The sequence below is a fragment of the Thamnophis sirtalis genome, unplaced genomic scaffold (genome assembly GCF_051295495.1).
Source record: "Thamnophis sirtalis isolate CommonGarterSnake01/CBP01778 unplaced genomic scaffold, rThaSir2_p1.2 scaffold_14, whole genome shotgun sequence".
Lineage (NCBI taxonomy): Eukaryota > Metazoa > Chordata > Lepidosauria > Squamata > Natricidae > Thamnophis > Thamnophis sirtalis.
This window is the reverse complement of record NW_028261394.1, coordinates 29,274,402-29,291,755: the sequence shown is the minus strand read 5'-3', so window position 1 is coordinate 29,291,755 and position 17,354 is coordinate 29,274,402. Positions and strand designations below refer to the sequence as shown.

General features: G+C 44.3%; 1 protein-coding gene across 1 annotated transcript; it reads right to left on the bottom strand.

Moving 5' to 3' along the window:
- Positions 1 to 366: 366 nt before the first annotated feature.
- Positions 367 to 12,689, bottom strand: LOC148042764 (cytochrome P450 2J5-like). Its single transcript, XM_087729446.1, has 9 exons — positions 12,340 to 12,689; positions 10,919 to 11,081; positions 10,202 to 10,354; positions 9,200 to 9,360; positions 8,652 to 8,825; positions 2,928 to 3,066; positions 2,515 to 2,702; positions 2,164 to 2,305; positions 367 to 831 (listed from the first exon to the last, which is right to left on the bottom strand). Exons 1-9 carry the CDS (start codon positions 12,496 to 12,498, stop codon positions 641 to 643), a joined length of 1,470 nt encoding a protein of 489 aa, XP_087585572.1. The 5' UTR covers positions 12,499 to 12,689; the 3' UTR covers positions 367 to 640.
- Positions 12,690 to 17,354: the final 4,665 nt, after the last annotated feature.

Here is a 17,354-nt window from a genome sequence, read left to right as displayed (position 1 = left end):
ACGCATGTCCTCCCTTTTCAGCACTTGCCGCCGAAAAGGTTCACCATCACTGCCCTATTCCATTTCCAACAAATAGATTGTCCAGTATCTTTTTGAAAGCCTCCAGTGATGAAACACCCACAACTTCTGAAGGCAAGCTATTCCATGAATTGATTGCTTTAATTTTTAGGAAATTTCTCCTTAGTTCTAGGTTGTTTCTCTCCTTCCTTAGTTAGTTTAAAAAATGGTCCTATTAAATTGGATTACAAATCTGAGAATTTGTCCCTCAAATTGTTCAGCAATCCAGAAAAATTTGATCTCTAAATGCAGGACAAAATATGTGACACTTAACTGTTTAACTGTTTAATAAATTTATAGGCCGCCCAATCTCGGAGGACTTAAATAATAAATTTATTTCTTCTAAATCATAGCTTGTAACTCTGGAGACAAATGTGGCAGTGTGTGTGTGTGTTTGTATGTGTGTGTGTGTATAAGATCATCTGATCATTTCTTTGTTATAATATCTAAATGATTTGGCCTTAAATTGTATTGTACTTGTAGACATATTCCAAGCGGTGAATTTGAAGTAGAAATGGCTGTTGGCTTTTTGGGGAGAACGAGGTTGTCTTGAATGGGTTACTTTGCAGATCCTCACTTTGATCTACCCACTTGGCTGGCGATATTTCAGCAACACCGTAAAGCGAGATGGGGATTGTGTAACCCCAAAGTGTGGTGTGAAATCTGGAGCTTGGGCTTTATCTGGCCACAATAGCTGGAAGGTCCTGAGAATGCTGGTGAAGAAGAGGAAGAGCTCCATCCGAGCCAGGTTTTCTCCTAAGCAGACTCTCGGTCCTAAAAAGACAAAGGGAAGGAGAAAGAGAGAATTCAGGCAGCTGAAGGCTGGCAACCAATTGCAAATGCCGGATCTGTTTCTTTCTTGAAACTACGACCCCAAATCTCATGAGATTTCCAAAGTTGGTAACAGTTCTTTTGCATTCTTCGCTTCGCCAAAAGATTTATCTTCTAAGACTCTATGCAACACACCTCATATTGTTTAAACTTTAAAAAGATGTTGAGACTCTGGAAACAGCGCAGAAAAGAGCAACAAAGATTATTAGAGGCTAAAATAAATGAAGAATGGTTGCAGGAAATGGGTAGGTCTAGTCTAGTGAAAAGAAGGACTAGGGTGGACATGATAGCTGTGTTCCAAAATTTGAAGGGCTGCCTTCGTCAACCTGTTCTCCAAAGCCCCTGAGGGCAGGACAAGAAGCAATGGGTGGAAACTAATCAAGGAGAAAAGTAAGCTGGAACCTAGGAGAAATTTCCTAACGGTGAGGCCAATTAACCAGTGGAACAACTGGCCTTCAGACATTGTGGGTGCTCCATCACTGGAGGTTCTTAAGAAGAGACTGGACAACCACTTCTCTGGAATGGTGTAGGGTCTCCTGCTTGAGCACACCTTTTATGGTCCAGGACCAGGTGTTCTGGACTGACCGCATTCAACATGATTACCTGTGCTTCTTTTAAACCTGATTTTCCTATAGGATGCTGAATTATAAACTGAGCCCAAGAGCTGACCTTCACAAGACCCTAAAGAAAGGCTTCCACTAAAAGTATATGTTTGTGTGAGTGTGTCCGTGTGTGTGTGTGTGAGAGAGAGAGACAGAGAGAGAGAGACAGAGAGAGAGAGAGAGAGACAGAGAGAGAAAGAGAGAGAGACAGAGAGAGAGAGAGAGAGACAGAGAGAGAAAGAGAGAGAGACAGAGGGAGAGTGAGAGACAGAGAGACAGAGACAGCGAGAGACAGAGAGAGACAGAGAGAGAGACAGAGAGAGAGAGACAGACGGAGAGAGAGAGACAGACGGAGAGAGAGAGAGACGGAGGGAGAGTGAGAGACAGAGAGAGAGATAGAGAGAGAGACAGAGAGAGAGAGAGACAGAGAGAGAGACAGACGGAGAGAGAGAGAGACAGATGGAGGGAAAGAGACAGACGGAGGGAGAGACAGACAGACAGATAGAGATAGAGAGAGAAACAGAGAGACACCGAGAGACAGAGACAGATAGAGAGACAGAGAGTGGGGAGGTGACAGGGAGAGAGAGAGAGAGAGAGAGACAGACAGACAGACAGACAGACAGGCAGGCAGGCAGGCAGGCAGGCAGGCATAGGGAGACAGAGACAAATTCACCTGCTGAAAATGCCAAAAAGGCTTCTGGCTTCACAAACTCTCCCTCTTCATTCAGGAAGTTGGAGGGGTTGAACTCATTGGGAAACTTCCACTGGGATTCATCACGATGGGCAGACTGGATGTTGACAAAAACCATGGTGTCCTGCAAAAGAGAAGCACACAACAAAGGCATACAACCTTATGGCATAAAATGAGATTCAAAAAGGAAACCTCCCATTGATCTCAATCTCTTGCTTCCTCTTGCTCTCATATACAAACACAGCCGCCTCAGGTGAGGAAGACACAGGTAGACATCTGACGATTCACCAAACCTCCACTTCATGTAAAACAATTAAAGGTTTCTGCTTTTACCTTGGGGATTTCATACCCAAAAAGCTGCATATCTTTTATGGGGGCATGAGGTATTCCAAAAGAAGCAACATTTGAAACGCGTTGGATTTCATGAATGACGGCGTTGGTGTAGGGCAACTTTGCTCTGTCTTTGTACTTCAAGATTGCCTTGTTTCCCACCACCGTGTCTATTTCCTTCCAGCATTTCTCTGAGGAACAAATGGGTTGGTTACCTTTTGGGAAATATTTTCATTGACTTTAAGTAGACAATGGTTTGTTTTCCAAGCAGGTGTCCTCCCCCCCCCCCCCCCCGAAGTGAGGAGAATGAAGCTGATTGAGTTTCCAGCCATGATAATTCAGGATCCTTCTTTAATTACATAATAAATAAAGTTATTACTATTACAGGTCAAGAGTCCTATTTCGCAATTGTTTACCTTGGATCTCTGGAAAGGCCATCAAATAGAGCAATGCCCACTGCAGTGTTGATGCCATCGTCTCTGTTCCAGCCACAAACAGGTTAGACAGTAAGATCAGTAGCTGCTCTTCCTCAAAATATGAACCTTTCCTCTCGGGCTTTTCATAGTTAAAAAACAAAGAATATTATTACAATTACAATCCAATGGAAAAAGGACCTTCTCACACTCTTTAATTCAGTTGATAACTCCAATTTGAAAGCAGGAATTCATTCTGGTAAATAGGACTAAAAAGAGAAAGAAAGTAGGGAGATTGGAAACAAGTAACTTCTGGTGATCACACATCACATCACATATCATAATAAAGTTGGGGAAGGGGATGCGGGGGTCCTCTAGAGCAGTGGCCCCCAATCTTTTGGGCACCAGGAATTGGTTCTTTAGAGGGTTTATAGGTTATAGGTTTATTAACATTTATAGGCCGCCCTTTTCCCTGAGGGGACTCAGGGAGGCTTACATAAAATCAGGGGAGGGAAATACAAGCAGTAACGTAGACAAACATAAAGTAAAATAATGAGCAACATTCATTCATCATTCGGGAGGGGCAATTATCTTTGTCCCCAGGCCTGACGGGCTAGCCAGGTCTTAAGGGCTATGTGGAAGGCCTGGACGGTGGTGAGAGTACGAATCTCCACGGGGAGATCGTTCCAAAGGGTCGGAGCTACAACTGAAAAGGCTCTCCTCCTTGTAGTTGCCAGCCGGCACTGGCTGGCAGATGGAACTCGGAGGAGGCCCAATCTGTGAGATCTAATTGGTCGCAGGGAGGTAATTGGCAGAAGGCGGTCTCTCAAGTACGCAGATCCACTAACATGGAGGGCTTTATGGGTGACTAGTAGCACCTTGAAGCGCACCCAGAGATTGACAGGTAGCCAGCGCAGCTCGCGGAGGATAGGTGTTATGTGGGTGAACCGAGGTGCACCCACGATCACTCGCGCGGCCGCATTCTGGACTAGCTGAAGTCGCCGGATGCTCTTCAAGGGCAGCCCCATGTAGAGCACATTGCAGTATTCCAGCCTAGAGGTCACAAGGGCCCGAGTGACTGTTGTGAGAGCCTCCCGATTCAGGTAGGGTCGCAACTGGTGCACCAGGCGAACCTGGGAAAATGCCCCCCTGGTCACAGCCGTCAAATGGTGGTCAAAGGACAGCTGTGGATCCAGGAGGACTCCCAAGTTGCGAACCCTCTCTGAGGGGTATAGAATTTGACCCCCCAGCCTGAGCGATGGAGTACTGGTCGAATTGTTGGGAGGGAAGCACAACAGCCACTCGGTCTTTTCCGGGTTGAGTACAAGCCCTCATCCAGTCCATAACGGCCTCAAGGCCTCGGTTCATCACGTCCGCCGCTTCATTGAGTTGGCACGGGGCGGACAGATACAACTGGGTATCGTCCGCATATTGATGGTATCTTATCCCGTGCCTGCGAATGATCTCTCCCAGCGGTTTCATGTAGATGTTGAATAGTAGGGGGGATAAGACCGAACCCTGAGGCACCCCATATGTTAGGGGCCTAGGGGTCGATCTCTGCCCCCCCACTAACACCGACTGCGACCTGTCCGAGAGGTAGGAGGAGAACCACCGCAGCACGGTGCCTCCCACTCCCACCTCCCGCAGTCGTCGCAGAAGGATACCATGGTCGATGGTATCGAAAGCCGCTGAGAGGTCAAGGAGAACCAGGATGGAGGGATGTCCTCCATCTCTGGCTCTCCAAAGATCATCGGTCAATGCGACCAAAGCGGTTTCTGTGCTGTAACCGGGTCTGAAGCCTGACTGGAAGGGGTCAAGATAACTTGCTTCCTCCAAGGACCGCTGGAGCTGGAAGGCCACCACCTTCTCAACAACCTTCCCAAGAAAGGGAAGGTTGGAGACTGGACGGTAGTTATTAAGAACAGCTGGATCCAAGGATGGCTTCTTCAGGAGGGGTCTTACCACCGCCGCTTTTAGCGCAGTGGGGAAGTTCCCCTCCCGAAGAGAGGCGGTAACAACCGCCTGGATCCAGCCTCGTGTCACCTCACTGCTGTTAGCAACCAGCCATGAGGGACACGGGTCCAGTACACAGGTGGAGGCACTTACTGCCCTCATGGCCTTGTCCACATCCCCAGGGGCAACATCCTGAAACTCAACCCAGAGGTGGTCTACTTCATCCTCTTGTGCCTCGGCTGGAACTGCAGGAATGGAGTCGAAGTCCGACCGAAACCGAGCAATTTTGTCCACTAAGAATTGGGCATAGTCCTCAGCTCTGCCCTGCAAGGGTTCCCCCGCTTCCCTCCTATTTAGTTGGGAGCGGGTTATCCTAAACAGGGTGGCTGGGCGGGACTCAGCGGATGCAACCAAGGTGGCTATATAAGATCTTTTCGCTGCCCTAAGTGCCCTGGTGTATTCCTTGGTGCTGATGGTTACCATTGCTCGGTTCGATTCGGACTTATCGGACCTCCATAGGTGCTCTAGGCGTCTCCTCCGGCGCTTCATCTCCCGGAGTTCCTCGGTGAACCAAGGAGGTCTCCGGGATCCGCCGCCTCGGAGGAGCCGTAGTGGCGCAATCCGGTCAAGGGTCTCCGATGCTGCCAAGTGCCAGGCAGCAACCAGAGACTCTACCGGACTGTGGGCGAAAGTATCAGGAATGACCCCAAGCTCCGTCTGGAACCTTAATGGCTCCATAAGTCGCCTGGGGCGGAACCACCTGGTCGGTTCCTCCTCCCTACAGTGGGGGTTTGGTCTCCGGAAGTAAAGCCTCAGTAGGCAGGGGACTGACCACGACAGGGGTATGATGTCGTTACCCCTCAGACCAAGATCACAAATCCACTCCTCCGAGAGGAATACGAGGTCGAGCATGTGACCCGCTGAATGGGTTGGGCCCCGGATTACTTGGGTCAAGCCCATGGCCATCATGGAAGCCATGAACTCCTGCGCCCCATCAGAGTGTTCACCGAGCGATGGCAAATTGAAGTCCCCCAGGACCATCAGCCTAGGGAACTCAATTGCCAGCTCGACTACCGACTCGAGGAGCGAGGGGAGGGCTGCTGCAACGCTGTTGGGAGGCAGGTACGTTAACAGCAGACCCACTTGACCCTTGAGGTCCAACTTTACCAGCAGAGACTCACACCCGAGAAGCTCCGGAGCAGGGACCCTACGAGGAGCTAATGACTCCCGGATAACAATAGCCACACCCCCACCCCTTCTCTGGGCTCTCGGCTGGTGCAGCACCTGAAATCCTTCTGGGCACATCTCTACGAGGGGGACTCCTCCCTCTGGGCCCAGCCAGGTTTCAGTAATACATGCCAGGTCTGCCCTCTCGTCTAAAATTAAGTCCCGGACGAGAGGAGCTTTATGTACCACAGACCTGGCATTTAGCGACAGCAGCCTGAGTCCAGGGTCCTGATTACTTGCGCCATCTGGTCTCGGAGTGGGACTCATAGGGCCGGAAGGAGGGATCTCTGTAATGTAGCGAATCCTCTTTCCCCGGTAATGGCCTGCCCTAAAGTCCCCGCCATATCTGCCCCTCCCTGTTACGACCGTGATACTCCGACCCTCTCCCGTGTCTCTGGTCCCCTCAACCACCCCCATGGCCCCCGCATCCCCCGGCAGGTCCTCCGAATCATACATACCCATGCACTCCCCCAAGCAATCCCCACGTAAAAGTTAAAACACAAAAAATTACAACAATATAATAGTAAAAAGTGGGACATTCATTCATCTCATACGTATCCCATGCATATCCCATACAAAGAGAAGAAAAAAGATGAAAGAAAAGGAGGAAAGGAGAATAAATTGCGCAGTTGATTAAAAATTAAAATGCGAGATCAGATAACATAACTGGCTCTCAGTGTTCAAGGTTGAAGTGGCTGGAGACCAGTTACAGTTCAGGTAGAATATATGGGGGAGTGTCTTATAACCCCTCTCTTCTTCTGTAAATTTATAAAAGTTCAACTGGCCGGAACAGTCCAAGATGGTAAAGGGTTTTCTTGTACAGGCACTGTCTAGGGCGATGCCACAAGGTAGCCACAGAAGGTAATAATAGTGACAATAGTCCAGGCCAGATGGAAATGTGCCAACAAGCCTAGGAATCCGGAGGCCGTGGCAAAAAAAGGCCGGAAGTTGAAGTGCCACAATAAAAGATAGTCCAGTGCCAAACAGAGAACACAGGGGGAAACCTCACAACAGTGGGGGCAGGCAAAGATGGAATCGCTTCTATGGGGCCACCTGACCAGACAAGAGCGGAGGAGGGGGGGGCAAAAACGGGGCGAAGACGAGGCCGTACGGGGGGGAGAGCCATCCAGAGGGACTGCCGCGGCACCAGGCAGAGCCAGCCGCCCAGCTTCCTCAGTCCCAAAAGTAGTGATCGTCCACTCTCCCTCCGAAGCAGCAATAGTCCGGCAAAGCCCCCAGGAGACACAGCCAACACGCTCACCCTCAGCAGTGTTCTTATCAGTCCGCTCTCTCTCCGAAGTAATGGCGGCCGAGCAAAGCCCCCAAAAAGCGCCGCCGACAGTTCCAACAATTCCTCCGTCCGTCCGCCCACGCTCCGGGGTGATGGCAACCAGAGAAAGTCCCCAGGAGGTGCAGCTAGCAACACGAGGGCACCAAAACCTTCAAAAAACGCCGAGGGACGTCGCCGCCAGCGAAAGACGCCGAAGTCCACCACCGCTGTTCTCAGCGTGGCCTCGCCTCCCCCACCGCCAGGCAGCACACAGACCTCCGATGTTTGAACGAGCCGGGGGCGCCCGAGAACGGCGGCCCCCGCAGAGGTCTGGCTTCCTCGGATCCCCCAGACTCCGGACATCCCCAAGGACCCCCTCACGGGAAATTCGAATCGATTTTTTTTGAGGTCTCCAGCGTTTTCCGTCTGAGTCAGAGGGTGGTTTCTCCATGGTCCAGAGGAGGTGTGGTTTCATCTGCTGCCTGCATTCCACAGATGGGGCTTTGCTAGTTTGCATAGCCTGGTTTCTGGCATGCTAGCAATAGCAGTTAGACTTATATACCGCTTCATAGGGCTTTCAGCCCTCTCTAAGCGGTTTACAGAGTCAGCATATTGCCCCCAACAACAATCCGGGTCCTCATTTTACCCACCTCGGAAGGATGGAAGGCTGAGTCAACCCTGAGCCGGTGAGATTTGAACAGCAGAACTGCAGTCAGCTGAGGTAGCCTGCAGTGCTACTTCAAGGTGATCCAACCGGTCAGTCCTTGAGAGATCAACCCTGAGGAGATCTTTAGAAGGCCAGATCCTGAAGAGGAAACTCAAGTACTTTGCCCCCCTAATGAGAAGGAAGGACTCCCTGGAGAAGAGCCTCATGCTGGGAAAGACTGAAGGCAAAAGAAGAAGGGGATGACAGAGAATGAGGTGGCTGGATAAAGTTACCAAAACAGTCGGCGTGAGCTTAAATGGACTCTGGGAGATGGTAGAGGACAGGAAGGCCTGGAGGCAGTTGTCCATGGGGTTGGGATGGGTTGGACATGACTTTGCAACTAACAACAACAAAGTGGTGGGGTCTCTACAACATGCAAAGAAAGCAAAGGGACATTGCTTCACTCACAAAATGTGTCACCCAGGCAGAAAGTGGATTTTAAACAAAATCTAGAAAAATCACTATCAAGGTTTTGGCGACATTTTCAAGAGGCTAATGTCAGAAAAATAGATCCAAGATGAGAGGAAGAGAAATCACTGCAAATTCAACAGGAAAAGTCTGAGGAATCTACCTTCTGCATTTCTTCTAAATATGCATCAGTGAAATCTCGAGGTTCTCCTGGAATCATGGTTGCCTTGTGCTCGTCAATCTCTTGTTGATGGAAAGCTTGTATTTTCTTCGTCACTCTGAATAATTCCTGATGGGGCAGGGGAAGACTTCTCACTAAGGGCACCTCATTGTAAAGCTACCAGCAAAGAGAAAGAAATTAATTAATTAACTTGGTCATGATTAATATATCTTCCTTTATGGGATAAATGGAGCAGGAAAAGAAAGAATTTGGTAGGGAGTCAAATAGCCCAATAAATTTCAAAAAATGTCCCAGTGCGGTAAAATTCACCCTGATTAAATTTGGATAGCAACAAATAACTCACACAGAAGCTTCACCTACACTTCCCATAACTCTGATGAGATAATATTCTAATTACAAGGAAAATTGGCTTTTCTAGGTGCTAAGAAAACCGGACTGTTTCTAAAATAGGTGAGACATGAAAACTCAAATTCCCACCACCAAATTGCGCATTAATTTTGAATAGTCTTTTGGATTTTTGTTAAGGATACCAAGGCCCAGGGTCCTGCTAGTATTCGGGAATTTTGATGTATCATATGTAGCAAAGTTTTGAGGAAGCTGTCATCATATTCAAAATGTTTTCCAAATAATATGGTAGACATTATGTTGGCAACTGCAGCATCCAGCAATTCATAAGGATCAAAAGGCTCATCTGTCAAAGAAAAGAAATTAGATCCCTATCAAATCATTTGCCTTTATGTTCCTTTAGAGTAGAGTAGAGTAGAGTAGAGTAGAGTAGAGTAGAGTAGAGTAGAGTAGAGTAGAGTAGAACAGAACAGAACAGAACAGAATAGAATAGAATAGAATTCTTTATTAGCCAAGTGTGATTGGATACACAAGAAATTTGTCTTGGGTGCATAATATGTTCTCAGTGTACATAAAAAGACAAGATACATTCGCCAAGAATCATAAGGTACAACATTTGAAGATAGTCGTTAGATACAAATAAGCAATCAGAAAACAAGCAATATCAATATAAATCGTAAGGATACAAGCAACAAAGTTATAGTCCTGCAGTCGTCAGTGGGAGGAGATGGGTGATAGGAATGATGAGAAGACTAATAGTAATAGTAATAAAGCCTTAGTGAATAGTTTGACAACGACGATTAACAGTTGTTTATATACAAATATATACAGACATATACATGGAAATAAATCCCTTATCACTCACCTACGAACACAAGGAGAGAAATGAGGTACACGTCGAGAGAGAGAGAGAGAAACGTCCCCTATTGGCTACACTTATATAGACACCTCTTAAAAAGGTAAATGACTTGTGTGGACCCTACCAGAGTCTCAAAGAGGTGATACCTGTATTGCTGAATCATCCTCATTGCATCAGCTTACAGATTACAATTTACAACCTTACATCAGCTGGCAGCTATTAAATTCTCATTACCTGACAGACCAACTCAATTGGGCCCTATGGAAACCAAAACCAACTTTGGAATGACAATCCCTCAACCATCCCTTCCTGTCCCAGGAGAACTTACTCATGTTTTTAGTGAATGCTTGAATCAAACAAGTTGCCTCCTCCAGGATCTTTTCTTCCATGGATTTTCTGCCCACTCCAAAGTTTCTGAGATGCATTGAAGAAAACCTTCTTTGCTCCTTCCATTCTTCACCATATGTTAATGTCAGTAAACCTAAAACAAAACAAAAACATCCTGGACTTATTTACCCTTACCTTGCTTATCAGAAACTATTTGTTTATTTTTTTAAAAAAATAAAAGTGTATTTTCATAAACAGCAATATAAGTAATATAAGTAAATAGCAATTTACTTATTTTATAGCACTTTAATAGCACTTAGCACTTATATACCGCTTCACAGGGCTTTACAGCTCTCTCTAAGCAGTTTACAGAGTCAGCCTCTGGCCCCCAACAATTTGGGTCCCCATTTTACCCACCTGGGAAGGATGGAAGGGTGAGTCAACCTTCAGCATGAACAGAGAATTATGAAATTATATAATTATAATTATATAATTCATGTTCAGACAATAAAATATAACTATGCCAAGGACCTACATTGAGTAGGCTTTATTACAGCTAATTCTAACATTTAAAGAGATTGTTCCTTCTCTTAGTAGAAAATTTGGGTCAGAAATCCAGAATGTAGAGAAAAAAGATTATTGGTAGCTGGGTAACTTAGAGCCCTACCAAGAACAAACAAGAATTTGAAAAAGACAAAAGTAAATTATATACAATTACCTTTCTTCCTAGCGAGGACATCCGTTATAGGAAATGATGCTCTCCCAGCAAATTCTGTGCCTTTTACCACAAGAACCTCCTTGGTTGAAGGAAACCCATGAGTGAAAACCACAGGGGTTCTTCCAAGATAAAGACTGAAGACAGGACCATATTTTTCCCCCAGCTGAAATGAAGTAGCAATAGCATTAGACCTATATACCGCTTCACAGTCCTTCACAGCCCTCTCTAAGCGATTTACAGAATCAGACTATTGTCCCCAACAATCTGGGTCCTCATTTTACCGATCTTGGAAGGATGGAAGGTTGAGTCAACCTTGAGCCAGTCATGATCGTACTGATGGCAGTCAGAAGAATTAACCTGTAATACTGCCACTGTGGCTCAGTTGTCAGGATTGTCAAGGATTCCAAGAGTTCAGTGACTTTGACCCAATTTTATCAATGTACTGGTAAATGGGTCACTAGCAGACACCGAGACTAGTTGGCCAATTTATATTTCTCAAACATGTCCACGGTTGCTGTTCAGTCACTAAGTAGGTCTTGCAATCTCAAAGACTACAGCAGGCCAGCCCATAATTTGCCCAAATTCATGTTCAATGCATTGAAGACACAATCTAACCATCTCATCCTCTGCGTCCCCTTCTTCTTTCACCTTCCATCTTTCCCAACATCTTCTCCAAGAAAGGAGAACATGGAAGCAAATTATTCCCTTTGCTATGTCTCACCTTTTGGCAAGAGTCCAAGCAACTCCGTGTTGCAATGACAGTCTCCAACAAATAACTCTTTCAAGCCTGCCTAAGAGACAGAAATCCCTTTATTCCAGTGATCTCAAACAGCCGCAGTGGTGAAGGGGCCATGCCAAACGGGCCAGATGAATACCAGATGGATGCTGGGAGGCAGATTTTTTTTCTTGTTTTCCTCCCCCCAAAAGGTAGGTATAGTCTTATACTCCAAGAAAAATGGTATATTCTCTCTAAGTATAAAACTTAAAAGCAGGGGAAGGACAAGAAAAAAGTTGGACTGATTTGGAATTCCACAAAACCAGAGTAATAAACTATTCATTCATGAAGATAAACAACACCATCCTTTAGACTTTTAAAATATCAAATTTCTCCAGGAATCTACAGAGGACGAATGTTTCATTTTTGAAACTTGGAAGGGAAACCAAATGTGATTGGTAAAGAGCTCATGAAGCGTTCAGAGGAAGTTTAATGCAATTAGGAATTAGGATTCTTCTATATCAAATGACGAATATTTTCATATCTTCATAAGATTCTAAATATTTTACTCCAATTCTAGATGAAACAAGCATTGTGTCTCATGTAGACAAGTTAACAGAAACATACACCAATCCTTTTAGTTTCTTTTTGCAGGAACAAAAATGTCCGCAGATTCACTCTCTGAAGAATGAATAAAAAGCCTTACCTGGTTAAAAACCTTGAGGGGTTTCTTCTTAATGAACTGAAGCAGATTCCCAAGCAGGGGCAGCCTCCATGGCCCAGGGGGGAAACCTTTGGGACGCTGGTTCATCCAGAACCAGAGGAATAGGAGAGAAAGAACCATCAGCCAGCCGAAAGCAGCCATGTTGTTAGCAGGAATATCTTGTTCTGCCTCTCTCTCTGGCTATTGTACCTCGGAGACCAGCCAAAGATAAACCCTTTAAAGTTAGGATAAAGGGCACACGGTGTTCCTAAGTCAAATTTCATAAGCAGAAAATTAACATTAGCCCCATTTGAAATTGTTGCCAAATTACAGCATTATGTTCTTGTTTAAAATGTCGGGAAATGTTTCATCCATGAATCTGGAGAAGATGCAATTAGCCAACGAAAGGCAAAAATTATTGAAAGAAAAACAAAGGGGGAAAAAATTCCTGATCGCGTCCCCAGTGGGGCTGCAAAAATATAGCTAGGCTCCTTTTCCTACCACTCCCCCACAAAACTGTGATAGAAAACCCGGATACACAACGAACTTTTCTCATAATGTTTGTAAGCCAATTTTGCAAGCTTTTCTGTTGGCTCCCATTATACTCATTGGCAATGTTCCCTCTAATTTTTTTTCCGTGTGAGCGGAAAAGTATAGTGTTTGAGCAGCACATTTTCATACCTGAGCACCTGGATTTTTTCCATAGATGTCACCCAAGACAACGAACTTAGTGTTATTTGAAACTCAATTCTACCATGTAAATATCCATTAAGTAACGAAATCTCCCTATACAGGTAGGTAGTCCTCAATCTACGACCATCATTGAGCCCAAAGTTTCTATTGCTAAGGGAGACATTTGTTAAGTGAGTTTTGCCCCATTTTACAACCTTTCTTGCTACAGTTAAGTGAATCACTGCGGTTAAATCAGTAACCTGATTGTTAAGTCAGTCTGACTTTCCTACTGACTTTCCTTGGCAGATGGTTGCAAAAGGTGACCCCAGGACACTGCAACCATCATAAATATGAGGCAGTTGCCAAAGATCCAAATTTTGATCCTATGACCATGGGGATGCTGCAATGATCATGTGTGAAGAACAGCTGTAATTCACTTTTTTCAGTGCTGATGTAGCTTTAGTCATTAAGTGAACTGTTGTAAGTTGAGGACTATACTTTCCCCCTTACTATCCAATAGTCTGCAGTGATATTAGCAAGTTATGAATAAATTACCAACTGATGTAGATTAGCAATTGGAGCACTTAAAGAAGCAAACAAAGAGGGGAGAGGAAGGGAGGGAGGAAGGAAAGAAGGGAGAGGGAGAGAGAGACAGAGACAGAGGGAGAGACAAAAAAGGAAAGAGGAGAAAGAGAAAAAGAAAAGGGAGAGGAGGGTGGGAGGATAAGAAAAAGAGGCAGAAAAAAGAAAGAGAGAGAAAGAGGAAGGAAGAAAGAAGGAAGGAAGGAAAGAAAAAAGGAAGAAAGAAAAGAAGAGAGGAGAGGAGAGAAGAGAAGAGAAGGAATAGAGGCCAAAAAAGCAAACAAGGAAAAGTAGGGAAAAAACTTTCACTGGAAAACACTATTTTTCCATCAGTGCAAAACTTTCCTAAACAAGGTTAATTTTCTGGATTTTGACTTTCCGGTCCAGGTGGACCAAGAAGCCTTTATTTTCTTTTTCTAAAATCAAAATCTGCAGAGCACCAGCTCAACTCCCCCTTCCTGCGAAAAAAAGTGGCTGTGTCTTGAGGATAGTTTTGAACCAGGTCTCTTAAATCCTAGTCCAGCGCCTTAACTATTAAGCCCCTCAAGGAATGTGTAAAATAGCCCTTCCTAGGGCTTCGTCCTGTTTTTTGTCAGAAGTAAACTCTGGTAACAAATGCGGAATTATAATAACCCCAATCAATTTTGCTTTCTGTAAACTGTGTCTCAAATTATTAAAATGTCACTGCCTGTTTTATAATGTCAATAAAATTGTTAGAGACACATGATTCTTTCTAGCATGATTTCATACAAAAGCATTTTAAAGGTTTTAATGTGTTATTGAGAATAAATAAAGATTAACATTAGGCATAGAATTATAAAGTGTGAGTGGATTAAAATAGAATTCAACTATTATCACAGTCCCTTCCTACCACTGTATGGCTCCAAGGTGCTAAGGCGCTAGACTGTAAAGTAGAGGTTTGTGATTCACTTTTATACATGATAATTAAACTGAGTTGCTAATTGATTGAATATGACAATAGAAGGACAATTAAGCATGGGTTAAAATATATGAAACATGGACATATATAGAACTTTTAAGATGATGAACAAAGTGAGATGTTTACGGCTTGGTATTCTATATAGTAGATTAAAGGAATTGTAGTGAACATCGAACAGTAAGGATTGCAATTTATAGATAATTAAGGGTAATCTAATCTAAGATATGGAAAAATGGAGAGGGAACATGAAATATACTTATAATGGGAAATTATTGAGATTTAAAGACAATCACAAATTGGGGACATGGAAGGATGTATAATTATATAAATATAATGATAAAAATAGCTGGGAATTGTAACCAGGTCTACATCTCGGCCAAAATTAGGCTGCGGGGGGGGGGGGGGGAGTGGTGTTTAAAAGCACAATGACTATATATGTATACTTCTTTGTTCTTTTTTTAAAAAGAAGGAAGATATATGTTAAAATTAAATATGTATATCGAAAAGGAATTATAAATACCATCAACAAAAAATGGAGTTTGCTCAGAAGCTGAAATACACCAAGTAAATGAGAGGAAGAGTGTAGAAGAGAGGAGAGAGATAAGGGAAGAAGAGAGGGATAGGAGAGAGGGCAGGGGGAGGGGAGAGGAGGAGAGAAAGGAGGAGTGGAAAGGGGAAAGAGGAGAAGGAGAGAGGAAGGGAAACTAGAGAAGAGAAGGATGACAGAGGGAAGAAAGGAGGTAGGGAGTAGGAGGAGAGAGGGAGAAGAAAGTGACAAATATGGTGCATGGAGAGCAGAAGAACCAATAATTGTTTTTGGGAGCTGATGGTAAGATGAATTGATGTAAACATGCAATAATACAATACGATGTTGTATACAATAGTATACATGTGATTATATGTTATGAAAATGAAAAAATAAAAAACTTTATATAAAAAAAATTTGGAACATTGCTAGCATGTCACCCCATATCACTTCTTTTTACCAGATTAGCCATTCCCAATTCCTGCAACCGTTCTTCATATATTTTAGCCGTCAGCACTCCCCCACTTCACCAAATCAACTTTGTTGGTCTTCTCTGCTACTCCAGTGTTACCAAAGATGACATCAGATTTAACCCCATTTCAAATTTTTCCTACTACTTTCTTGAGATTGAAAATAGCAATAGCAATAGCAGTTAGACTTATATACCGCTTCATAGGGCTTTCAGCCCTCTCTAAATGGTTTACAGAATCAGCATATTGCCCCCAAGAACAATCTGGGTCCTCATTTTACCCACCTCGGAAGGATGGAAGGCTGAGTCAACTCTGAGCCGGTGAGATTTGAACAGCTGAACTGCAGAACTGCAGTCAGCTGAAGTAGCCTGCAGTGCTGCATTTAACCACTGTGCCACCTCAGCTCCCTAGCAGAAAAGCAGAATGCTCTAGTTATTCTACCATTATTATTGCGTTGCTCTTCCTGCACTTACATATTTATATTCTACCTTTCATTTTTATTTCTTTTTACGCATATTATACAGGTAGTCCTCAATGCACGGCCATGCCTGAGACCAAAATGTAGGTTGCTAAGTGCGAAATTTGTTAAGTGAGTTTTGCCCCATTTTGTAAAGTGAATCATTGCAGTTGTTAAATTGGCACAGTTGTTAAATTAATCTGGTTTCCCTGTTGACTTGGCTTGTCAAAGCCTCACAAAGGGTGTTCGCAACCTTTCAGACCTCAGGGAGACTAAATTCATAATTTTAAATCTCGTGGACCACTAATATGATTTTTTTAAAAAGATAAATAATATTTAGTGCAATATAAAAATTGCAAATAATTTTTCTGCGAACCACCAACATTTTCTCATAGACCAGTGATGGTCTCATTTTTGACTCATTGTGACTTGGATGTATTCTCAAACTTCTATGGGTCTCAACGTATTCTTAAACCTTACAATACATACTTGTGAATTATTGCATATCTGTTTGACTGTTTGAGTTTGTGTGTCCATACACGCATTTTTTTTAAAAAAAATGTTTTTTAAGTTTTATTATCTTTCTTGGCCTTATGGCTGCAGTACAGGGGTGGGTTTCAGCTGGTGTTACTGCTGGTTCACTCTCGTACATGCATGCGCAGTTCAATAAAAATTGTTCTGCGCATTTGCAGAACTGAAAAAAAAAGATAGTGGTGACCAGGGGAACTGGTTCAAGGGCGTGGCCAGTCTGGGTCGCTGCTGGTTCTGCAACCCAGCCAGCATGCCACTACTGGTTCGGCTGAACCGAGCCAAACTGGTAGGGACCTATCTCTACCGCAGTACATTTCTTTGACTTGAATTGAAAGAAATTCATTGCCCTGCAGCAATGCAGCAATCAGATAAGAGCGTACAAAAATACAGATAGTTCTTGACTTGCAACAGTTCATTTATACTCTTGGGAAAGGATGAAAATTAATAAAATTATTATATAGTTATTTGCTAAGTATTAAGATGGAAGATGAACAAGTGAAAGAAATGATGGTAAAAGTTCCCCTCGCATGTATGTGCTAGTTGTTCCTGACTCTAGGGGGCGGTGCTCATCTCCATTTCAAAGCCGAAGAGCCAGCGCGGTCCGAAGACATCTCTGTGGTCATGTGGCCAGCATGACTAAACACCGAAGGGACACAGAATGCTATTACTTTCCCACCAAAGGTTTTTCTATTTGCAGAAAACCCACCCCTTGCCATAGAGTCTTCTCTTGGCTTGCTGTGCTCCCTCCCTCTAACCGAAAGCTCCTGTCAAAATTGTGGTGCTGACCGGCAACAGAGAGCCGCAGAAGAGGAATGAAGGAGCCATATGTGGCTCCAGAGC

What these genes read in the sequence shown, in the direction of transcription:
- LOC148042764 (XM_087729446.1), bottom strand. Translation starts at nt 12,498, where the DNA reads ATGGCTGCTTTCGGCTGGCTGATGGTTCTTTCTCTCCTATTCCTCTGG. An exon ending in CCCTCAAGGTTTTTAACCAG is followed by an intron (nt 11,082 to 12,339) that starts GTAAGGCTTTTT and finishes ACTTCATTTCAG; the next exon opens with CTGGGGGAAAAATATGGTCC. An exon ending in ATTTAGAAGAAATGCAGAAG is followed by an intron (nt 3,067 to 8,651) that starts GTAGATTCCTCA and finishes AACTATGAAAAG; the next exon opens with CCCGAGAGGAAAGGTTCATA.